Source organism: Syngnathus leptorhynchus, chromosome 3 (genome assembly GCF_054491065.1).
Source record: "Syngnathus leptorhynchus isolate UIUO chromosome 3, UIUO_Slep, whole genome shotgun sequence".
Lineage (NCBI taxonomy): Eukaryota > Metazoa > Chordata > Actinopteri > Syngnathiformes > Syngnathidae > Syngnathus > Syngnathus leptorhynchus.
Window position 1 is genome coordinate 7,314,645 of NC_141197.1, and position 25,241 is coordinate 7,339,885.

A 25,241-nucleotide genomic window follows, 5' to 3' on the forward strand; every position below is an offset into this window, starting at 1 on the left:
ATTCCAATCCAAATAGCAAAATACTTTGTTGTGTTACTTAGACATTTGAACATGCCAGAAAATGAACCGCTGTCAGTTTTGCAATATGGAAGGGGTACTCTAGTTATGATTGACTCCAACTTAGACAATTTATACATGTGGTACAATCAGTCTGACATATTCAGGGCTAAACTCCCCCCACACAACTGTTTGAAAGATTCACATATTTCATTTATTTAACTCGTCCTGTCAAACGTCTTCATCCCCATTATGACACATTGTGGTTTTGCACATAAATATACCACCCAGATAAAGAAATTGAACATTTTTGGATGAGAGTAAGGACGCAACTTTGCAAGAAGCCAATGTTTGAGCGAGGTAAAAGCTTTGTTTTACAGAAAACGTTTTCATGGGGGGGGGGGGGGGAAGTGGAATTATCCTGATATTTAGCCCCTACTGGCTTTTCCCCCCCTTGCTTTTGTTTTATGCAAAGCTCTTTTTACCACATGGTACTGACAGATTGTTTGAGCTGAAAGGAAAAGCCATTCGAAGCTAATTAAGCAGCCATTCCAGCCTCTATTCGCAGGCAGGAGGGAGAGGAACGCCGGCATTTGTCAGCGCCGAATCCAACGTGGGTTTAATTGACAGCGCTGCGTGTTTGACTGACAGCTTCTACTACACTGGTCCAATTACAAGCAGTATAAGAAGACAGCTGCAAGCTTATTGGATAAAATGCGTTGCTTGGGGGGCGGGTCGACCCACGTGGGGTTTGTGCATTGAAGGCACACGTCATAGGCTGATGCCCTCAAGAACAGACGCGTTGTACGTCGCGGGCTGATTTGCTGATAAAGAGAAAGCTTGGAGATGCTTGAGGTCTCATTTGAAATTGGTCGATCAATTTCAGCCTGTTAATGGAAACGCTGTTGCGAAATAGGCGCTTCTCACATCGTGGGGAATTAAAGCTTATGTTATTTACGTGTAATGTTTAACAGCAGAATAGCCATGAGGGAAAACGATCATGTTGAGTATGTTTTGCACTGTTGCACACAGTCTCTCGCTGTTTTTATGTATCAATGACCAGAGTGCACTGATATTGAAATGATTTTTGTTTTGAACAAGTTGTCGGACACACCGATAGCTGTCTTGACTTCACATCCAAAATGGCGAGTTTGTGAGCTCACATGTCACCGACCAATCGGAACAACGGTTGATTTCTCCACCCCACGTGGGATTTGCTCGTTTTCATTGGTTAAAGTACCCAATTGGTTAGCGAGTGGTCCTCTCACGTCAGTCGCGTCCTCGTGTCAGTACTCAGTCTGTGTGTGGTACAACGCGCGACGGAGGAAGCGGGTGTATGCTACCCTGTGCTTTATTTCATAACTAAGGACATTTAAAAAAAAAATTCTAGATGTGCAATTACCCGACAACCATCCACGGGACACCTTGGAAGCTACTTTGACTACTACTGGATTTAATATAACCTTTATTTGAAGGTGTTTCCTCCCACAATATCGAAGGGGGTTTCATAGTCCAGCTGGACAGACGGAGGACGGGACCAGGGAGGTCTGAAACAGCACACCGTGGAGGAGCGAAAAACGACGTCAAGCAAAAAAGGAGCGGATATTTCTTTCTTGCTTTCTCTGTGGGGACTTGTGCGAATGAAGGATATGCAACGACCTGTTTGTGGATATTAAAAATTAACCTGTGCAAGAGGGGAGGCGAGGGAGTCACTGGAGACAAAAGGTAAAAAGCGTGCGACATTACATATCCGCTAGAGAAAAACGTGCGCGCGGCGGTGCGCGTGCACTGACTTTGTTCCCTGTGTATAGGCATAGCCCACTAGAATAAACCCACTGAGAGCGAGAGATCGCGTGTGCGTGTTCGTTGAACGCCTTCTCAACTCGTTAGATACGAGGAAACAAGTGTTTCCACCAAGGGTGTGATCCAAACTATCAGTGTATATACACTGGAGCGTTGTTATTCTCACTTCTGACTTATTCGATGAGCTGGAATTATATCCACGATATGTGGAAAAAAAGAAGGTGTGATCCACTTCCACACTGCTGTGTATGTGTGTGTGTGTAGGAGAAGTGAGAGCTTCGATGACTGAGCGCCTCGCAGCCGCGAACGGTACTTTGTCCGCCGCCATCCCGCGCCACCCTGGGAGGGGGTGGTGGTGAGCTACTGCACTCGGGTTACTTGAAGAAAAACACAGGAAAACAACCGGTTTCCTCACGTGAAGGACAGACATGTATCCACAAGGCCGGCATCCGGTAAGTAGCTGTGTTTGATTTGGAAATTGACAAGTCCTTTCAGGTAGCCTCCTCAGTGTGGAGCTACAACACACCTTGCTACTTGGCGAGACTGGTGCCTCCGAAATCAGTTGCTGTTTCAATATGTCTTTTGGATTCAAATGCATTCCTGCATAGGCGTATTGAGCATTTGTGCACATTGCATCTGTTTGATCAAGTCTGTACAGAGGAACTTGGAGGTCATTGACCAAAGTGTTGTTTTGGTTTTACAGGCACCTCACCAGCCAGGGCAGCCCGGCTTCAAATTCACCGTGGCAGAGTCGTGTGACAGAATCAAAGACGAATTTCAGTTCTTGCAGGCTCAATATCACAGGTAACGGTGAACCTACTTGTATAAACATGTTTGCTTCCAGCTGGAAAGTAGAGAAAGCTTGCAATGTTTTCTTTTTTTTGTGTATAGCTTTAAGTACAACTCGGCTAATTAAAGATGGCCAATTTATGAATGAGACAACACCAGCTAAACGGTGATTGCCATTGCCACAAATGGAGTATGTAATCAAATATTTATCCTTCCCTCTCAAGTCTCAAAGTGGAATACGACAAACTGGCCAACGAGAAGACGGAGATGCAGCGCCACTACGTCATGGTAAGCAGAATTGTTGTCAAGATGTCGGTTTGAGTGAGCGCCCGCCCGCCCGCCGATCCTCCCTTTAGCCCCAGGTAAGCGGTCACAGGTGGTGTCGAGTCGTGATGTTTTGCAGACGCCGTGTTAGCGCTTGTGCCTGCTGCGGAGTTGTTGACTCACCACGTTTGTGTATTCATTGGATTAGCTGGGGCAGGGCGAGGAGCAGTTGAAACTCGAGCAGGGGTCAAATGCCCGTCTATTGATTGCGGGGTGTGACGACCCCCTCCCCCCAGGGTCCTGTTTATGACCCGACGCGACCCTTCCCAACACACCAAGCGTGACCTGCGGCGGGTTAATGGTCGCTCTGCAGGCTTTGAGCACGAATCAAAGGGTTTTCTGTATTCCCCCCCCCCCACCCTCTCCTTAACTATCCCAACGTGACACTCCTGACACCCAAGGGGTCCCGAGATATGAAGGGGCACTTGGTGTGTTTTTCATCAGCCCCTGAGATAATAGAGGTCATGTGTCTATTTTAAGAGATATTTCAAATCATCAACTTGGAGCCCAATCCAACCAAGATCCACATGTTAAGATTGACGTCAAGCACTGTTTATCATTAGACAATTGGCCAGTCAAAATCCATCTATTTTTAATTCAACCAGTTCCAATCAAAACAATCACGTTGATTGTAATTTACAGGCTTTACGCTTTGTTCTTTATATGAACAAGCCAGTACACTTTGAATTCACACTATGTTAAGTATAGTAAGCAGTAAATACATCCCACTGATGTCTTTTGACCACAATAAGCAAAAAAAAAAAAAAGTTTATCAGGTGTGAGTAACTCTTGTGTCAGTCCGGATGCACATTGTTCTAATGAGGCAAGATAATTCGGTGCAGTTTTAGAATTTAGCCTCGAGTGGTATGTCTTGATGTTGGCGCACGCGCAGCGGTTAGCATTAGCACGTCCTAATGCTTTGTCTTCTCTTTGGCCTGCAGTACTACGAGATGTCCTACGGGCTCAATATTGAGATGCACAAACAGGTATGTAGCCATATCGCCCCGGTCTGTGTTTAGCCAAAACAATCTTGTTGTCCCTCCGGTCTTTGTGGAGTGCACGCACGCATCTGACCTTAGTTCCTACCCTCATCTTAGAATGCCTTCAGGAGGCACACACTGGCTTTCTGTAGTGAAAATGCTGACAGGCTAAACAACAACATGAAGGCCACGCTGCCTGATGGGGATGGTTTGATAAGATTAAAGTGAAGTATTTGGCAGACTGTCTGAGAGGATGTGTTTTAGCGTCCCGTCTGAATGCTCTCTTGTGCGTCTGTGCACGTCTCTGTGTTGTAATCTTGCTCCCTCGCCTTGTTCCAGATGCACAAAAAGCTCATTAGTTTAGCTGCCATCCTGCACCGGGCGGGCGGGCGGGCATGGTGCTGTAGGCTACGGCTGAAGATGAAAAGGAGAACGTGATTAGTACTTCTGTACAATGGCCGTGCTTCGCAAAAGAGGAGATGAGAGTCCGATATGTCAAAGTCCTTAGATAGTGCCCGCATTTCAGACTTCAGGCATGGTTTGTGTCTTTTTTTTCCCCCCAATTCATACCATCTTATAAAATCTATCTGTTATACATCTTGACTGGGCATTGCAGCGTTTTTTTGATTGGAGCTTGACTTTGGATCTGAACCAAAAGCGTATCCTTTGAATAAGGAATGTCGCCTTGGTTACATGGAAGGCTGCAACTCGCACTTATTTGAATAATTGTAACTCATTTTAATTTGTCGATTATTTTGTCGTTTCATCGATAAATGCGATGATGTAAATGCAAATGTTTTGGTTTTATTCAACACTAATATCATTCGTCTACTTTCATGGAGGATGACAGCTATTGGAGAACATTAACTGCTCAAATGAAATTCAAAGGGTTTGGACAATTTAGAAAAATAATAATAATAATAATAATAATAATTTCTTAACGCTCATGATCAAAATCATAATGTATTAATTTGGTTATCGTTTTATTGTCGATTCATCGTTTCACCTCTGGGTTAAGGTTTAGTATGATGAGTGAGGAGACTTTGTTGATAGCAATTCATGCTAAATAAAAAAATCTAGCCAGATGATATTTAAACGGCATTTCCTCCGTTCGTATCGGTTTTTAACCCTCAAGCCCTCATCACTATGTTGTCTCATCAGGCGTCATTTCATTTTCATTCATTTATAGTCTCTCTCTCTTTCATTGTTGCATTGTGTTTCCTGCCATCATTTCCACTTCCTCCCCGTTCTCTTTCATTGGTTTCCCGGCTAACCCCGGCACCCCATTGATGTGACGTGAACGATGGCCCCGCTGTCGTTAGCGCTTCAATATGATGTATGATAGTCGGAGGGAGCGTGAGGGCAGCTATGGAGACGAATCTAGAAGGTTAATGGCATCAGTGGAAAAGCCAGCTGGAACGGCAGCCTACCACACCATTTATCAGCCATTGCCATTTTTGTGGTCATGCGCTGTATGTTTTGGAGGAGCAGGTTCCGCTCCCTCCCATCTTGAGTGTCGTTGCGGGTCGGCCACTGCGGGTGGCTGCCTTTGAATGGTGGCGGTACAAAACAACAGCGTTAAAGTGGCAAAAGAGAAGGAAGAGGAAAGGAGCGAGAAGCTTCAGGGTAAATGAGTTAATCGACTGCTCCTCTCCCGTGTGTGTGTGTGTCCTTTTATTTTATCAATAAAGCCTGCCGGTGTCAACGGAGCCTCCTGAATAATGCATGATTCCCCCCCCCTTATCTATCTCGAGCTTGATGAGCGAATGTTTGTGATGACATCAGCGAGAGGTAAATGGACAGCCCCCTAGCCTTGGATTATTGGATGCAGGCAGCCATATTACTTTGCCCGGCCTGGAAGATTTATTGCAGTGTGGAACAAAAAGACATCAACTGGCTTTTGTTGTTATCAGTAACAAAGCAGATTTGAGAAGCGCAGTAAGGAGCTCACACCCTTGTGCATATAAATAAATACTCTTATCGCTGACACGGTAATGCCGGCGATATGTTGACCAAAGCACACGTCCGTCCGCAGAGCTGAGGAGAGCTCAGTGGCTGACAGGGGCTAATTTGTTTTGACAGTGTCTGCTATGATGGCAAAGACTTCACGCTGGAGGTAATCACCCTCACTTGCTGTCAATAAGTGATTTTAATTAGCGCGGCTCATTAGGCTGCCTCAGCGGCGTGCCCTGCCGACTTTGCGGCGGCGCTCGCGCTCCTTTTCCACTACCATTGTTTTCGCTTATTGTACCTGTTTATCCGGCACATGCATTTAGATGTCACTTGTCAATTCCATAAGGAGATGGAGAGAAAACACATTTGTCGGAAGAGTCTGCTTTTGTTCTGTGTACGTATTATGTCCTAACTTGGTTTTGGAAGCGCTCCAGCAAGAGGCATATTGGTTTCCTAAATGGAGAAAAAAGAGAGTGTGAGGAAGAGCGAAGAGCAGCAGAAAGCAAGCTTGCGCAAATGAATAATTTATAGCGGATTCCTGGAATTGTTTGCCAAGGTGATGATGGGCGACCTGTCTCTAAGCCAAAACAAACTAAGTCGGTGAACACACACACTGCCTCTCAAGGGAGGTTGATGAGGTTACTGGGGGTCCGTGCTTTATTTTGGTAGCCTTGCAAAGGGGAGCGGTCGGCTTGGAGGGTGTGCCTTTGGGCTTTTGTACTCCCAACCTCTGGATCATCATGATTGTTGGAGTAGAGAGGAAGCGACGCTTTGTCCGAATCTATGAAAGGCTTAGGACGGAGAGAGCATTAGAACAACATTGGCTTAGTGTATTTGATGATTCCAGCCAGTGGCACCGCAAAAAAAAATGTTGGACAAAAATACATGAGCTCCTCCGGAAGAACTTCATTTGAGGTTTCCACGTATGCGCTCACAATTAAATGACACTTTTGCAAAAAGCGTTTTGAATGAACAAGACACCTCGACACTTAGTGGCTCTTTCTTCCTGTGCTCTAGCTGAGAAGACTATTCCCAAACAAGTTCCCACATCACATGCCACTTATTTTCCTCTGCAATTGAATCCTCATCTCTGCTCTCCACTCGGGGACTAATGCCTGCCGCGACAAACAGCCAAATGGCTTTCAACGCACCATTGACAGAGGGACACGGTGGAGAGCGAGCGAGCGAACGAGGGAACTCTCCATGCTGTGTTCCTGCTAAACAACCCTGAGTACCTGTAATTGTGGAACTGCAGCGAAAAGCCCCCGTCGCCCTCCAAGGCTTCTGTTTTCAACGATTTCAAGTGACAATAAACGCTTTCCAGTGCCTATCCCTGCCGCTAAAAGCCCGGCGACAAGTCTTCGCTTTGAAGCGGCAGTGAGAAATTTGAATATAGGTATCTGTCAGTCAGTCATGTAAGCCTACTAGCTGTTTTTTTTTTTTTTTTTTTTTTTTCCTTCAAAGTAGATATTGTGAAAAGTAAGTAAGTGGTCACTTAGCGAGTCCATTTGAAAATGTTTCTTCTTGTCTCATAGTTTACTTGAGTTGCATTTAGCGCTGCGAAGTCTTCATATTTTTGACAAATTTGTCGCCCTGTTGCCAAGATTGGGAGGCAAATGTCGTGAGGGAAGTTGGCGACACGCTCAAATGAATGTTTGGATCTGGGATTCCTTCTCCTGTGAGAGTAGTGGTTTTGAAAACACCCGGCGCTCCGGATCTGCCGGTGCATTTGACGACATGGCCAATAGATTCCGGGATGGCTCCGTGTAGTGTCTTTGTCGGGGCTGTTTACTGTGAACAAATGGATGTTCTCTATGAGTGGCTTCAATGTCGCTTTGGTTTGTTGTGGCTTTAATAGCCGAGCGTATCGGCACGCCGCTGTTTTCTCTTCACTCCTTTTTGCTCCCCTTGTAGCCGTTTCCAGACAAGTGGCGTGATGGTGAAACACTCTAATCCTACTGTGTGTCATTGCATCCACCCCCCCCCCCCCCCCCCCCCGCTAATGATGACTGTTAATGAGTTGCCTCTCTTGTCGTCCTTTTTTTGTCAGGCCCCTCCTCACTTAGCCGCTCGCTCCCCAGTTATCCCTCATTAATTTCCTGTGCCGATCACATCGACAGGCTGAAAATTCAATTTAATGACCTTCCTCTGCGCGCCTCCTAATATGATTTTACGGGCTGTTCTGGTCAGGACCCCGGTCTCATTTACATAATGATCATTTCTGCCAGATAGTGTTGCCCCAGCAACAGATGTTGGATGGGGGTGGGGGTGGGGGGGAATGTCACGTGAGCAAGTGGAGGAAGGGTGTAGTGGAGACTCCCTAACAAGGAGGGCCGTTGGTAGGATGAAGGAGGCCGGATGAAGAGAGACAACACTGTGAGACAGGTCAGACAGAACACCGAGGTAATTCCGTGCTTTTATTTTTTGGTCCTGCTCGCCCCACCCCCACCGCCTCTGCTGCAAAATGAACAGTGACACAAAGGCTTGTGAGAAAAGGCCAATGGCAGCTGCTGTCTCTTCCCATCCACTTTGACCGTCAAACAAGTCTAAGGTTGAAAAGGAGTGGAATGCGGCACATACACCTGCTGGGCCTCTACTGCTAATCTCTCAGAATCAATTAGTTCACCTCCCCTGGCTTCAGTCAAACCACATTAGCTCGCCGTCAAATCAAAACATTTCACGTCAGCAACCTTGGCTACCCCTCTTTAAGCTTTTCTGCTTGTCTTCATCCCCTCCTCATTCTCTGCAAAGTACAGATTTTAAAAAAAGGTTTAAAAGCTACATTCGCTTTAAAGGAATATGTTGGGACATCTAAGTGCCGTGGGCAGGCAGCGCAAGCTCCATTCATCCAAATACAACACCGAACTATGTGCCTTATGATGGCCTTCCTCTCTCAGCTAATAATCTGGTCGATACCAAATGTGCCCGTGATAGATAGCGTCCGAGACTTAAGATGACTGCTTCAGCCTGCCCCAAGCTCTCTATGGGCAGTAATTATGAAGTATGGGCCTCATTAGTTTCGTTCCAGCCAGATGGCATTAGCATATTTCAGCCTCCTAATTATATAAGGGCTGAGTCTAATGGCGGCAGTAGAGAGTGTGACGTACATTTCTTTCTCTCCAATTTAGTTAAGGCTATCCCTGATCCGAGTGAACCTTGAAGAAATTTGTACAAAATGAATGCCACGTTTTGTTGTATTGTCTGACTGCTTCATTCAAATCCATTCTGTGCTCATTGTAAACACATAAACTGCCCAAAGTAAGATTTTTGTCTCCTTTTTCCTGTAGACTGAAATTGCCAAACGCCTCAATGCAATCCTGGCTCAGATAATGCCGTTCTTGTCACAAGAGGTAGGTCCAGCGCCAAGCGACTCATTTTCACAAGAACAGTGGAACCTCCAAAAGTCAAACACGATGCAATCGGGATGACCTACCTCAGAGGGTCTCCACAACTTTGACTGTTATTGTTACCACACCTTGATAATTGGGAATAACCAAGCTTGAAACTCAAAACCTTGACATATACTGGATAATTGTTGGCCTCATTTTGTTTCCAGTGTAAATAATGCTTTTTCTTCCTGGTTTGTTTCTTGCAGCACCAACAGCAGGTTGCTCAAGCTGTTGAGCGAGCTAAACAGGTGACAATGACTGAGCTGAATGCTATCATCGGGGTACGTGGACTTCCCAATCTGCCTCTCACCGTGTGTATACCCACTCTTCTTTCTTTTTTTCCACCTGAGAACAAAGACAAACCCGCACGTAGAGAGGAGTGTTGGCACCCTTAACCAAGACAAATAGTACTGTTGATATTCAAGCGTGCCGCGTTAAGATTTCAATTGGCCCGGGTTTTGCTTTCACCGTACGCTTAAGACAAATGGGGAAAGGGCAACAGATTGAGGAAGACAAAAACGGCTTTGTTAGTTTCAATTTGTTATTATCATCTAACCAGGCAGTAGCGTTTGAACATTCAGACTGAACTTCACAACTTCCTCTTTACAAGTGCAGACTTGTCTCTGATTTCAGTGTGGTAGCATGTTGATTGTTCTGATGTTTACTATGATTTACAATGTTTACAAAGCAGATCTCACTTATTCCCTCCACGGCAGAATCAACGTAGATTACATCAGATTTACTATCATCCAGCACCAATTTCGATATTGTTTGTCATGGCTGCTCCTCGATTAGCTTTAAGGTTCCAGCTCACAGACTTGCCTCGCGTCCCCAGTAAGCTAATGGTCTTTCTTACGACGAGTAAGATCAGAGCCAATGCTATTTATGAGCCAAAAGCTTTGCTTGCTTTGACCGTGTTTGGGGCCTCACTTCAACTTTGTATTTTCCTCATTTTGATTCAAGGGCAGCAATCTAATTGCACTTTAAAAACCAGTAATTGGCCTTTTAATAGTTACAAGCCAACATTGCTCTCCAGCCAACGAAACCTTTTACTTATTTGGTCCTCCATCTGCTTTTATTTAAGCTCTAGACGCTTCCTAATAGCCAGCTTGGACCCAGATGTTAGAGTGACCCTTTTGATTAGTCCCTCTCTGTAGCAGAGGTTAGTCAGTGGTTAGCTTGTCCCAGTGGCAGGGGGTCAAGTCTAATGAGAGGTGGATAGTGAAATTCGATTAAACAAAATGAGCCCCGAGCACAGCCCCCAGTTTTAGAGATAATTACTTCCTATTTTCCCTTGAAAGAGGTCAGTCTGTCAGCAACAGGAATGACCTTTCTTTAATTGCAGATGGGCAGGAAAAGACAGAACGCAGGCAGAGGAAAGAAAAGCTTTATTATTTGCTAGCAGACGTGGCAGGTAATCAATCTCTCTGCCGACTTGACATTCCAAAACTGGCTCACCAAGATCCAATCAAACTAGAGACATTTTTGTGTTTTCACCATGTTCAAAGCATAGCTGAATGTTTTTCATCGCAATGACCAGTACCAACTGTGTGTATGAGAACGTCACTTATCGTTGTCTTGATTTTTTTTTTTCCATCCTGAAACTACACGTTAGCATTCAAATCATGCTAGGCGACGTTGCGTCTCGGTTCACAGAGGTGTACTTAAGTTGGCAATGCTACATGATGTTTCTCTTCATTTGTCTGAATCTGTTCCTCCTGTCCTCTTTTGTCCTTCAGAAGCAGCAGCCGCCTCACTGTATCTATCCAACCTTCATGGTCAGAAATGCTTCAAAGCACTACGTATCTGTTTAATCCAGCTTGCCCGCAAAATAACATGCATCGCTTTTCATAAGGAAGATGTTGAGGATGATGCTTGATTTGTGTGTTTGGTGTCTCGTCAGTCGTCCGTGTTGGGCGGGTATCGGAGGTTTGCAGGAGACGAGATGATTACTTGGTAGTCAAAAGCCGCATACACATTTGCTGCTGATTAATTTGTGTAATCAGTTAGGTGTGTTTTTAGGTAGCTAATGTGCTGATCAATGATCATTGTGCCATTTGTTAAGCTTGTGTGCCAGCTGCTTTGTGCTGGTGCTGGTGTTGACGCTGCTCGCTCCGCCCGACGCCTGTTGTGTTCTGCAGGGAGTCGGTTTCGCCTAGTTAACTTTAATTGCCTGTTTCCTGTGGAAGTTGCCTGGGCTGCAATGGCGTTTACGCATAATGAAAAAAGATAAGAGTGAAAGGGAACCAGCTCTTTAGCCATGAATATTGAATTGGAAGCAATTTATTTCACTTCCGCCCTCCCCCATTCCCTTTCTCGCCCTTTTCCTCACTCGTCTGCCCAACCACATTTTACTAATGAGGCTTCTTGATAACGATCCCTGCACACTTTTCCTCATTAGGCGCACTGAATAGGGATGCCCATGCCCCAATCCCATGCTCACTCTTCCACCCTCTTGTTAGCGACTGATTCTGTCTCACCACACTTTTGTCTCTTTTGTTTACATTTTGTCACCTCGTAGGAAGCAATGTGCACATTTAGCAGTGCTGTCTCTCAGTTGCCTTCATTTACAAAATGCTTCCATGTTTAGTTTGAAAAACAGGACTAGTGGTCATTTTATCAGGCTCTCTAAAAAAAAATGACTCTGTTTTAGTCCAATGTCAATTGTGCTTATTGGTCTTTTGCAACCTGATCCTGACTTTATCGAGTCAGGTTTTACTCGATCGACTCTGTCAAGCATTTTAGTCGCTTTGTTTTTGTTTCTACTTCAAGAAAAAAAATCAACTAACTCATATTCAACAAGTTCCATATTTATAAGAAACTTTTGTGTAATGACTCCAATGCTAGTCTATTTCCTGCATTGCATGTATGGATGAGGTCATGGCGATCCCATCCACGATCAGAATAGCAGTCATGATTTTTGTGAGCTGTTAATGGATGCGCTTAGTGTTATTTAACCTTGTAAGCTTGCACTTGCTTCCCTTTGCCTGACTGGCTGTTCAACTCGACTCTGACTCTGTGACTAAAGTGACTGTCGACTCACTTTACCCGGACTGCCTTTTCTATAGAGAAAGACTTCTGAGGCCTCTTGGGGGTTGTGGGTCCGCATGCGTATGACTGTGCTCCAAAGGGTTTTAACCGAGCTGATTTTGCTCTCATTTTTTTGGAATGACTGCTGACCAAAGTGTTTAAACGTACCTCTCCATTAAAAGCATTGATTCATTGTGGCTTGATTCAGAGCACTCCAATCTGGACATCTGAAGATTTTGAAAAAGTCTTTGCTTTAAATGCTTCTGATACATCATCACTGTGTCCTTGAGAACAAGGCAAGGTCCATACTGGAAAGGTTTAATAAGATTGGTGGGGAGGAACTGTACTTTTCCATCTTAGTCTGGACTTAGCTCAAACATTTTAGACCACTTACCCCAGGAATGTGGAAGATTCGGTCAAAGCTAATCTTCTTGTAATAGCTACTTAATAGCTTTTGTTGTTGACGTTGTTATTTTGTTGCGAACAAAACTGCCAAGCTGGGCATGTCATGAACCAGCTGTCATTCTCCTTCACGGGTTGAATTGTGGAAAAAATGATATGCAAGGAAAGGCCACAAGATATTTGCCCACAATAGTGAAGTGAATTGCTTTCCATTCAGTGAATAAGCTGGATCAGCTTGTTAGCGATCACCGTCATCTTGCTATTATTACCCATAAATGGTTTGGCCTGGAAATAAATGTTGGTGTAAGCATGCATAGATAGAGTGCAGCCATTCAAGGATTCACTTCCCAGCCAACCCACGTGTCCTCTTGTCTTCCCTCCTGCCTCCCCCTATTTGTTTCAGCAGCAGCAGCTACAGGCCCAGCACCTCTCCCACGCGGCCCACGGACCACCTGTGCAACTGCCCCCGCACCCTTCGGGTTTACAGCCACCCGGCATCCCCCCTGTGACGGGTGCTGGCTCTGGCCTGCTTGCACTCGGTGCTCTCGGCAGCCAGGCGCACCTGCCTGTCAAGGATGAGAAGAACCATCACGACCTGGAGCACAGAGGTGAGGTGCACACCCGCTGTCACTCACTCACTCACTCACTCACTCACTCTCACTCACTCACTCACTCACTCACTCACTCACTCACTCACTCACTCACTCACTCACTCACTCACTCACTCACTCACTCACTCACTCACTCACTCACTCACTCACTCACTCACTCACTCACTCACTCACTCACTCACTCACTCACTCACTCACTCACTCACATGTAATCTGGTTGAGTAGATTAAACGGGGTGGGTGGGGAGCGTGTTTAATTGGTTTACAGGTTACGGTGCAGTTAATTGACCGTAGTGCAATTTGCATTCTACGGAAGAGGATTAGGGCCAGTGAAGAAAAAAAAAACGAGGGGTGACAGGATTCTGACTTTTTTTCTCAGAATTCTGACTTTAAAGTCAGAATTCCGACTTTTCGGAGATTTTCTCAGATCCGAGAAATCTGAGAAGAAATAGTCAAAAAAATGACTTTTTCATTCAGAAAGTCAGAATTCTGAGAATAAAGTCAGAATTCTGACTTTCCTGCTACCCCTCGTTTTTTTTTCTTCACTGGCCCTAATCCTCTTCCGTAGCATTCACCACCCTGAACTGGAGACATTTTAAAATAGCAATTTGTCACTGGCCTATTGAGCATTAAGAAACATTTATTAATCAGTAATGAAGGTATTAAATATAGCCTATAAAATGGTTCTAATGATACCTTATCAGACACAGGTATTAAAATGAATTATGCAGTTGATCACATCAGAAATGAGATTAATCTTTGATCTGAATAATGTATTACTTTTGTCTGATGAAAGCACAGAGACCTGTGACACCCATACTAATTTGCTTTTTGCTTTTCTCTCTCCTGGCCCCTCATCTTTTCATTCGCCTCTGGCTATTCCTCTGAAAGAACGGGAGTCGAGCACGGTACGTTTACTCCCCACTCTTTTTTTTTTTTGTACCTGTCTTTGCTGGTGATTAGGTGTACCTAACGCAGACTCAAGATCCTCCGAAATCCATGTTCTCCATGTAAGAACACATTTTGTGTATACGAGTGCTCTAGCAGGAGGTCATTCGCTGACTGAAGTCAAATATTGAAGTCTAACCAAATAAAGTCCAAAGCCATCTAATCCTGGAGGAAAATGACTCAGATCGGACAGAGCGGATTAGTAGGTAGCTCGAGCTCCTTTAATTTCATCTCAACTTGGACTGTCCTTCTATTCTCTCTGTGCCGACTGGCAGATTTACCATCGGCTGACTCCCTTTCAACAGCTTTTATTCCAATACTCCTTGTGTGCTTTTTTTTTTTGGGTGTACTCCTCTTGAACAATGTTCACTAGTCACCCCACTCACGCCATTTTATCACTCTGCCCTCTCATGTTAAAGTCCCCGTTTATTGGAGTGCCTCGTAGCGCTCCGATAACTGGAGCGTAATGCTCCGTTGGATGGGATGGGACAGATTACGTTCCCATTGACTGGCCTTTGTGAATGGGCTCACTCATGTCTGAAGGGAAGCCAAACTATGCCTACGCCTTGTGTCGTGACACTCGCCCACCAGTGCCAGCACACCTGATCTCGCCACACCTCTTTCCACTCGGGCTTCGAGGTAATCCAACACCAGACAAGGTGGAAAGTCGTCGGTTATTGAGTGCAAGCGCAGCTCTTTAAAGGTCACCCACCGGCTTGCATACAAAGACGAGCTGTATTCCATCAATCAATGCGTCTCTTTCCCCGTGCCTCAAATGAGCACTTAACTGCACACATTGTCATATATTGAGCAAGATGTAGGAAATGACTGAATCGTTCTTAGCTGGATGAAGGAAGTCTGACTCTTTATGTGCTGGCCTGTGCCAAAGCATTTTCCAAAGGGTTTGTGGTGTCATTAAGAGCCAGGAGAGGCAGCTTCCCTTCCTTTTCTAAGACATCACTTAGCCTTCATCTGACTTCTTTCCCCGACCGCTTTTCTTGCTCATTCCTCTTTTCCGACGAAGGCACGTGTTTCGGTGTGGGCTGCCCTCAGAGTTCTCTCTCCTCACCCAATGTTGTTGCCTGTCAGCGTATTTGACCGCAGCACCGGAGGCCCGACTACAAAGATCCCTTTTGCAGTTACTTGGAAAGTGCCAGTTCATGAGGGCATTCCCACTATGTGGGCAGAAGCTCATTGCCACACAGCTCTGCTTTCAAGTTATTTTCATTTGACTCTCTTTCATTTCCTTGACCTATTTTTTTCCCATACGCTCTTTGTGTTGTCACATTAATTTAGTGGTACCTTTTTTACCTTTCATTTCCACTGTAGTAGATTTTCGATCAACTTTGCTGTCAGTTGTTGATCGTAAATTATAGTGTCATACTGCACACATGCAGGTGTTCCTGCAGTAAATTTATTTGGGTTACTTATTTGCATGCGTGTGCGTTGCTCATCTACAAGTTTCTCAGTGTATAATAAACCACCTTTGCTCATATCCTTGTTTGATTTAAATGACTAAATTGCTTCAGGCATGTTTCTGTGTGTTTGAACACAAACGTCCTCGGCTCCCTTTGCTTTAGGTGGGACTGTTTTCATGGTTCAGGATTGATGGATCAAGGGCCCATCAGGGGCCATCCCTCCAGTCTTTCTTTACCCTCCAATGACAAATCAATCCAGAGCCACTGTGCACTTGCTTTTTATTCAACATTGCCACAGCTTTGAAGAATAGAAGCCAGAGTCATGTCTACAGTTGAGTCAAGTGTTGGCTAGAAGTTGACGAAGCAGTGGTTTCTTGGTCCCTTGCATCTGGCGCTCTCCTTGACTAAACGGTCAATTTATGTGTTTACTTGCTTATCATCAGTACCATGATAGAGGAAGATGACAGACTCCAGCCTGAAGCTAGCTTCCTAGAGGTTTTTTTTTTTACCCTCCAATATTACTTTGATGTAAATAATGAAAGATCTTCAATCTTTTGGAGCATTTAATTTACAGTGACACATCTTTGTATTTGTTGGCAGAATAATTCTGTGTCGCCATCAGACAGCCTGCGGGCAGCAAGTGAAAAGCACCGCGGCTCCTCAGATTATGGACTTGACCCTAAGAAACGTAAAGTGGACGACAAGGACAACATGAACAGATATGTGAGTCTTTTTGCTTCAAATGAAAAAGGTACTCAAAAGGGCCCAATGACACAAGTAAAGTGCACCAATAATGGAGAAAAGTAAGAGGACACATGGCCATGGAACTATCATAAAAATTGGATGAATTCAAAATTGAAAGCATTCTGTTGTCCTCAATGTCTTGGTAAAAGGAATAATTAGGCCGTAGCGGAATAGAAAGAAAAAAAAACTCAACCCACAAGTGTGTGGTACTTTTTTTGCCATCTACTAACACAATTCATTGCTAGACAATTCCAGATAGTCAGCAGTGATTTCCATCTCGCTCATTTTCTTTCTTTCTTTCAGATAATGCATGAGAAATGTTATTTTTGAAAATGTAATTCTAAATAACTCAACACTTTTTGACGTGAATTCTCCGGTGGATTAAATGAACCAGTCTGCTGATTAGACTAAAAACTTGTCTATTTAGGTTAATATTGTCTTATGATTTTCAGAGGTTATTTACTAGTGTCTCCGGCATGCCTTCATTTCAGGATAGCGACGGAGACAAGAGCGATGACTTAGTGGTGGACGTTTCCAACGAGGTAAGACTGCATCGAGACAATGCTGCCCGGCCGCATTCCACAGTGTTAGCATTGCTAACGACAACTGTCTGTGAAGGAATCGACGCCTCCCGCCCGCACTGTTGCCAAAATGTCTGTCCTCGTGTTGATTGTATTTCGTTGTTATCATTCTTTTGGCGGCCATGCGTAAAATAAGACAAGGATAAAAGGGAGCGGCAGGTGAATGAGAAGTGTTTGTGTATGAGAGCGTTAGAGCACACATGAGTATACTATATATTATCTGTGTTTACACATGAGGCCCCAGTTTGTTTGACCTACGTGTACATGCCAGTCGCTTTCCTCCGGTCTGTTTGCTCAGTTTCTCTCCTCGTCTGTCTCGTTTCATTCCCTCCGTAGGACCCGGCCACCCCGCGTGGGAGCCCCGCTCACTCTCCTCCGGAGAACGGGCTGGATAAATCACGGGTTCTGAAGAAAGATGCCGCCCCCAACAGTCCTGCTTCGGTGGCGTCCTCAGGAAGCACTCCGTCCACCAAAGCAAAGGACCACACCCATATGACGGTGAGGGACATTTAGAAATAAATAAAGACTGGATGAAATAAAAAGATGCTCTCCTTACAGGCTTGAAGTGAGGGACTAAAAGGTATTTGTACAATGGAATGGGTAGTTTTGAAGGACTAGTATTGAGAAGGCTTAGCAGGAGGCTTCAATGAGAGGCTTGAAGAGGCAGTGGGTCGATGCTCACAGTGGAAATCAAACCTCCTTTCAATCGCATTTCTGGCTTAGCCAATAAGTGGCCATTCCTTCTTCACTGAGACTATAAATAAGTCTGAGACATGCTCCATTTTCCTTGTGATTTTCTCCTTCCATCGTTTCCCCTAATGTTGTAACCTGGCCTGGTTTGACATTAACCGTTCCAGTAAGGAATGATACTAAGCAGCCCTTTGCTAGACACTCAGCTTCCTTCTCTCCGTCCCTCCTTAATGTGTTTGACCAGGCTGAGAAGCTCAGCTCTTTTCTCTTGATTGCGGATGGAAGAAGGTGCTTCATTATGACAAAGTGTTGGGGCCATCGTCTAGCTTGTCTGGCTATGTTTAACGAGCTTGACCTCTTAGCAAAGGTTTATGCCTTGACTCCCACTCAAACGATGACTGTAATGAAGTGCCAGTGTGGGATTGGATTACCCTGAGCTATCCGCTCAGATTGTCACTCTGGATTTCCTGGAACTATTTTCAGCTCCTTTTTTATTTTATTTTATTTTTTTTATGTAACTGGCTGGTTTTATTCGGCGGGGAGACTGAATAATTTCCGGACCAAATAAATGCGCCAAACAAGTAAAAGATGTTTGTTGTTTTAGAATGACAAGTCATCTACACCGAGCCTGAAGTCCAACACACCCACACCCAGAAATGAGGCACCTATACCAGGAACAAGCACCACTCCAGGGTTGAGGCCTCTGACTATGGGTAAACTGCCTGGCATGGAGGCGTTAGGTATTAAGCATACTTATGCCCCAGACCTGTTGCAAACTTATTTTGGATACCTGAATGGAAAAAATGAACCTGACTTTATGTTCTATCGTCTGGGTCAGCCACCTTTTTTGAAACTGAGAGCTACTTCTTGGGCAACCACTTTCATACACCCTTCTAAAATAAGAATTTTGTTTCAAATATTTTGTGATAAATCTTGTCAGGACAAATGTTGTCATGTCCTAGAGTACTGAGCTTTCAGTACTATACTGTTGTTTTCGAATTTAAAATAATGCAAGCTTATTGAAACAAATAACAACAAACAACTTCAATCCAGCTCAGATCTGAGTGGAACTATTTATTAAGTCCCCTAACATGATGTTTGTCCTCTGTAGCTGCCCCTGCCCTTCGCACACCCCTTTCCATTGCGGGTTCCTACGCCACCCCCTTTGCCATGATGGGTCATCACGAGATGAACGGATCCCTCACCAGCCCGGGTGTCTATCCTGGTCTGATTTCACCTCAGATGAGTGCCGCGGCAGCCGCCGCCGCTGCTTATGGACGCTCACCCATTGTAAATATCTCTTCTTCAATCTTGCGTTTCCCACATTTTGCATACTTCAGACTCATCAATGTGGCACTAGCGTTGACGTGAATTAATCATCTCAGCTTGTGCAATGTGTATGCAAAATGACTCGTGGAACGTTAAGTATTCAGTCTGTATTTCCATAATTCTGCGAATATCTCTGCTCCCCTGGCTACAGCTTTGTGTACGTAATGAAAAAGAACAAAGACTGCCAAGATCCCATTACTTTGATGTTCACTAGTTAGCATTCTAAAGGCTTGAAAAAGGCGCTTCCCTAAAATGAATCTCATGTTTGAAAATCTCCCAGGTTTTCATTAGTATTACCAAGTGGGATGTTGTGTTATCTTGTGTAAAGCTTCTCTGTTCGCAGTCGAGTCGAAACTCGGGTTTTCAGGGAATTTGCCTTCAAACGACCGTATGGGGCCTTCGTGTGCTTTCGATAGATGAAAGAAGGCGTAATTTCCCTTTTGAATCTTTTAATAGTCCAACTTATATCAGCAGGTTATCATTTGTTTTTCATGCTTTACTCAACTTGTTTATGCAGGCAGGGTTTGACCCGCATCCCCACATGAGAGCTCCAGGCCTGCCAACCAGCCTCCCTTCCATTTCAGGAGGAAAACCGTGAGTATTTGAAGCTCTCGTGTCGCTTGCAGTGCATACATCATCCGACTGAGCTAAAGAGTTTGAGATGTGAAATAAATATCGGTTACCACGGATTCAATTTGCGGCAAAGTTAGGCTGTAACGCCCACTTTTTGAATTTCTGACCCATTTTTGGTCTGATGACGCATTCTCGGTAGAGCTCACTCTCCCAGTTCAACTTGGCTTAATTTCGTACAAAGCGTTGGTTATATATCAGCTTGTTATGAATTATTTCTGTGAATCCTGTATGTTTCACCATCCTGTGTGAAAATGACAAAGCTACTCTGACAAGAGACATACATTCCTCAAGTTAATCTCCTCTCCTTGCCCCTTCTGGCTTTTTTTTTTTGCAGGGCGTATTCTTTTCACGTGAGTGCGGACGGTCAGATGCAGCCTGTGCCCTTCCCCCCAGACGCACTGATAGGCCCGGGCATCCCGCGGCACGCTCGTCAGATCAACACACTGAGCCACGGGGAAGTCGTGTGCGCTGTGACCATCAGCAACCCCACTCGTCACGTCTACACAGGCGGCAAGGGCTGCGTCAAGATCTGGGACATCAGCCAGCCAGGCAGCAAGAGCCCCGTGTCCCAACTTGACTGTCTGGTAATTAGTTGTCATTGTTTCTTACACAGTCATGGCACAATGCCTTTTCTTACAGGCCTCCAAGCAGCCGGGATATATTATATACTCTCGCTATAACGGCTCGTTGCTTGAGTCCGGTTTCCCATCCCCACTGTAGCTTAACCCCATGTCCCTGTGGGAGCGAAATGTGAGTAATTTGGCGGTGCCGCGCTATGCTGAAATAATCCTTTGCTGCGGAGGGGGGGAAAAAAATCCTGCTGAGTAAAGATGTTCTGATTGGCTGACCTTGTCTGCCATTACCGAGCTCGTTGCTCCTTTCCAAATGCTTTCCATTTCTCATTTTGATACTGCGCCTTCATCCCCTTTTACATGGCTGCAAACATCCTCAAGGTGCATCGGGAGTGCAATTGGCTCTTATAAAGCCGTCAGGGTGCTATTTTAATTCGGCTGAGAGCATCCACGCTCCTGACTCTTGCCCTGACTGCTTCCCTATAACTCTTGTTAAAGCTGACACCTTTGTCTTCACTTTATCACGAGAGACAAAAAGGTTTTTCCAAAACTTGCTCTCGTCCATTGAAGTGTTGAACTCCGTCCTAATCACCACATACTTGCAATTCTTAGTGTAGCTGGAAAAAAAGGATCAAGATGTTCCCCATTTATCCGGAAAATGCTCACCTCTTGTTTGTGCTTCAGAACAGGGACAATTACATCCGCTCGTGCAAGCTGTTGCCTGATGGCCGCACCCTAATTGTGGGCGGCGAGGCCAGCACACTGACCATCTGGGACTTGGCATCGCAGACACCACGAATTAAGGCGGAGCTTACTTCCTCCGCCCCAGCCTGCTACGCGCTGGCCATAAGCCCCGATGCAAAGGTTTGCTTCTCCTGCTGCTCGGATGGCAACATCGCTGTGTGGGACCTCCATAATCAGACTCTTGTCAGGTAAGTACACCGACATGGTAATAGAAATGTCCAAGCGGATTCAGTTGACCCTCACGGACCCTCCTCCCGTTTTGTTCCAGGCAGTTCCAGGGCCACACGGATGGAGCCAGCTGTATCGACATTTCACATGATGGGACCAAGCTCTGGACAGGAGGCCTGGACAACACGGTCCGCTCTTGGGATTTGAGAGAAGGGCGGCAGCTCCAGCAGCATGACTTTACCTCACAGGTGAAGAACAGGCACATTCAGGCTGCCAACAGTAAATATTTAGATTCCTGCAAGTGTCATAGTCAGCTTTGGTTGGTCCTCGTTGCAGATCTTCTCCTTAGGCTACTGTCCCACTGGAGAATGGTTGGCTGTGGGCATGGAGAGCAGCAATGTGGAGGTGTTGCACCACACTAAGCCTGACAAGTACCAGCTACATCTGCACGAAAGTTGCGTCCTCTCACTCAAGTTTGCCTACTGTGGTGAGAAATTTAAAGCATATGTACACATGAGAGATTTATTCATTAGCCAACTGTACAAGAACTTCCAATGTCAGTTTGTCCAATATTGTCTTAAACCAGACCTAAAGAGCGAAGTTCATTATTTTCCTCGTGCAATTACCATTAGAGCATTTTGCCACTTGTTGTGGAAGGGGAAAAAAAATCCCCGATCACCGGACTTAGTCATGCCTTTTTGAAGACCGTCTTGAAGGGAAAGATTGCAATGAGAAGAGCCAATTACAAGAAAAACTGAAGACAAACTGTTCTGTTGTTGATGCTGAGCACGGGAGCACTCTGAGAAGTCTTGAATACACAGAGAAAGTTGGAGTTCTCAAGAAATCACACATCATTACTCAGCTCGACATGTTGAGTAGTAAGCAAAGTATCTGCTAGATGAGACATCCGGGTCACAAATCCTGTTCACATTCTGAAGAACCCTTAATGTTCTTAACTGCTATTGAGAAGACTGTGCTATTTTGAGAATCCTGTCTTAAGTAGTGCAGGTAATGTGCATACTGTATGTCAGCTCACCTCAGTAGTACAGCTTGGCCATTATTTGAGTTCGGGTTGCTTGGATATTTTTTTTTTTCATGGCCAAGTGTAATTTAGACAATCGTTATAAATATTAACTTTAACCTGAGGAAAAGAATGTACTTCTATGTCAGAGTGACTCTCTGTTGTACACGTTATATAAGGTCAAATAACATTACTTTGGAACAAACAAAGTCGGGAAACAATTCTGCTCAGGAAACTACTCCAAGTGGGCTGTTGAATGTTGGCACGCGTTTGCCCATGGCTCGATTGTCGAGTTTATTATTATCATTATTTTTGGTCAGGGTTTGTTCAAAGTCACAAACGATCCTAAAGACAGTTCTAATGGTCACAAACAGCTTTGTAAGAAAAAGTACTTGCAACCTTTTGAAACTGTTTGCAACCTTTAAGGAACCCTGATGAAAAAACACCATTCGGCATGTGTACAAACACTTGCAGCTGAGCGAGATAGCGGCTTAATCCCTCCTACGGCACTGTGTCGTATTTCAGCCACTCCAGAGCTGTTTCACTCAAATGGTGCTTCTTCCGGGCTCTTGCTGCCATTAATTACACCATTAGCTGACTAGTCATTTGGGTAATTAGTCAGAAGCTGATTTAAATAATTATCTGAGCGGAAATAGTGCGGGACGCCATCATGAGATTTTTTCTGATCGTTTGTTGTGCTATTTTCCCCAATTAGTTTTTATGGCCATTGATGGACAAATTCAGTCATTATGCATTTGCCTCCTGGCTACAGTTACGGCGTCAGCACATAAATGTCACCAAATGCTCAGACCAGATTCCAGATCATTTTCTGAAGGCAATTATTCTGTGTTTGCAGGTAAATGGTTTGTAAGCACGGGGAAGGACAATCTGCTGAATGCATGGAGGACTCCCTATGGTGCCAGCATATTCCAGGTATTAACATCAGACAATGCACATTGAACAACCAGAACATCTTACACAACGGCAATTCTCCTCCATAGATGTTGTCTGGACTAGAGTTGAGATTCTGCTTTTTTTTTTTTTTTTCCCCTTGGTCTAAATTTAGGATTTGTAAACGCAACCAAATCTATGTTATGAGTGTAGGCCTGTATGCAATAGGAGTACTAAACATGACCTTGTTTTATTTGCACAGTCCAAGGAGTCTTCTTCGGTCCTAAGCTGTGACATCTCGGCAGATGACAAATACATTGTGACGGGTTCTGGTGACAAGAAAGCCACAGTCTATGAGGTCATCTACTAGAGACACTCTCGCTCTGCTTTAGCACTTCTACTGAGACTACTCTTCCCCCTGACTCTGCCATCTATCTGCAAAGTGGAACACGAGACTTTTATCCACCCCTGAATACATCTGGTACAGGGAAGCTGATTTTTATGTGCAACCTTTTGTCGGGGGAGAGGGGCGGTTCACATTTTTGTGTCTTATTGTCTTTTGTATTTTTTTTTTTTTTTTGGAGTATTTGAGCCTAACCCAATGAAGCAGTGCTTCAGCCCTGAGAACCATGGTCCACAGATGTCTTGTGAAAAGTGTACATATTGGATTAAATAAAATTACCTTTTATATATATTATAAAATATATATATATTTTCATGTCCTGGGTGTACTTGTGATAAGTTTTGGCCCTCACCGTCTTACGGAAAATGTGAGCGCAAATCATAGATTAGAACTTTTGAACTGTAACTCACTTTTGTTGTTTCCTTGAAGCACATTCTTGGAGCTGACCTTTACAGCGAGATGCAGTGAAACGGGACATTGTAAACTAAAACGTTGTGGAACATCTAAATGGCCTTTCAGCTCAGTGCTCTTGCAAGATAATGTGGTCTGATCTGCATTGCGTGACTCATTTGTGCCACTGTGGGACCCAGTGAGACTGATCGAAAAGAAGAGATTGAGGGAGTTTAATGTTTAGCCAAACCCTTGGACCTCAGTTAGCAGCGGAAACACTGCAGGAGCCATGAACTTAACGACAATGTGCTTTTAGCTAACTTTACATAACGAGGGTTGTAGAATTGCACCATCCATTTCTTAACTTGAGGCTACTGTCAAAAAGTTCATCCCAAACCATTGGAGTCAATCTGCGTCCTCTTTTATTTCCTTTTAGCATTTTATTCATTGAATGTGTTTGGTCGCTCATGACTCCGAGGCAGCCAGGCGTCATCGATGTCGTTGACTCCACCTTTCAGTCCTTTAGGAAATGATCAGTGCCTGTTCTTGATGAAGCCGTGGGAGACAAAAGAAATACGCGCGACTGAATCAAGTGTAGCTCATGTTGACATGAGCACTGAATCGGTCTGTTTTTTTTTTTTTTTACACTGTGCTCCCAATGTCAGTCTTTCCTACAGAAAACAATAGGGGAGGTGTTGTGGGGGGGATTGCACTTCCCACTGTATCACACCAAAGTATGTAGCAAATGCTGTCAGCACTGGGAAGAATTGTATAGTTGTTAATAAATCAATAAACCTTTTTGTAGAAATTGTCTTGTTCTTTCTGATAGATATTGAAGGGGCATCATTTGGGTCCATGGCGCTTTTTACATTGACATTTAAAACTGTACTCGTGTCACGATTAAGCACTCAAAGGAGTGTTAGGACCACAATTTAAAAAAATTATCCTAACAAATTAAACCTCCAATTTCTAAGATCAACCTAAAAGCAGTAGTCTGCAATCACTGTCTTCTGAATTACATCTTATGAATGCTGAGAAAGTAGCAAATATGCTTTGTCATCGGATTTGATTGAAATGATCTTTAATCTGCTCACACTGATTAAGAGACACGCATAACACGTATCATATTTAGGATTTCTTATGATAACAGCAAACAGATCAATTGGAATGCATCTTTATATTTCTATACAGCCCATTTATGTACATATGATCACTTTGACGACATTCACAGGAAGTCACAATGGCCCATCACTGCTGAGTTATTTTTAGAACAGGTCTGCAGGCGACTCGTGGCCGGTTCTTGGTGACCCCTGCGTTATGGTCATCACTTTGGCACATCAGCTCGGCAAACGTTCATCTCCACATTTGTTTTGTTGTTTAACATTTTGGAAAAACATTTACCATGAGAGTCATCAAAATATCCATCTTATGG

At 44.5% G+C, this 25,241-nt stretch overlaps 1 protein-coding gene across 12 annotated transcripts; it reads left to right on the forward strand.

Moving 5' to 3' along the window:
- The first annotated feature begins 1,215 nt into the window (after positions 1 to 1,215).
- Positions 1,216 to 24,617, forward strand: tle3b (TLE family member 3, transcriptional corepressor b). Of its 12 annotated transcripts, none has more exons than XM_085907088.1 (22): positions 1,217 to 1,722; positions 2,065 to 2,252; positions 2,504 to 2,604; positions 2,814 to 2,877; positions 3,855 to 3,899; positions 9,134 to 9,196; positions 9,442 to 9,546; positions 10,975 to 11,013; positions 13,071 to 13,274; positions 14,126 to 14,185; positions 16,244 to 16,366; positions 16,879 to 16,929; positions 17,305 to 17,466; positions 18,263 to 18,398; positions 18,770 to 18,948; positions 19,505 to 19,581; positions 19,955 to 20,204; positions 20,877 to 21,124; positions 21,205 to 21,352; positions 21,441 to 21,591; positions 22,982 to 23,058; positions 23,279 to 24,617. In XM_085907088.1, exons 2-22 carry the CDS (start codon positions 2,229 to 2,231, stop codon positions 23,384 to 23,386), a joined length of 2,415 nt encoding a protein of 804 aa, XP_085763214.1. In that variant the 5' UTR covers positions 1,217 to 1,722; positions 2,065 to 2,228; the 3' UTR covers positions 23,387 to 24,617. The 12 variants fall into 12 exon arrangements, with proteins under 12 accessions (XP_085763226.1, XP_085763214.1, XP_085763215.1 ...); XM_085907089.1 differs by having other exon boundaries at positions 13,074 to 13,274; XM_085907091.1 differs by having other exon boundaries at positions 9,442 to 9,516; positions 13,074 to 13,274.
- Positions 24,618 to 25,241: the final 624 nt, after the last annotated feature.

Coding starts and splice junctions, on each gene's coding strand:
- tle3b (XM_085907088.1), top strand. CDS start 2,229: ATGTATCCACAAGGCCGGCATCCG. Junction 2,253..2,503: donor ATCCACAAGGCCGGCATCCG/GTAAGTAGCTGT, acceptor TTGGTTTTACAG/GCACCTCACCAGCCAGGGCA. Junction 17,467..18,262: donor AGGACCACACCCATATGACG/GTGAGGGACATT, acceptor TTGTTGTTTTAG/AATGACAAGTCATCTACACC.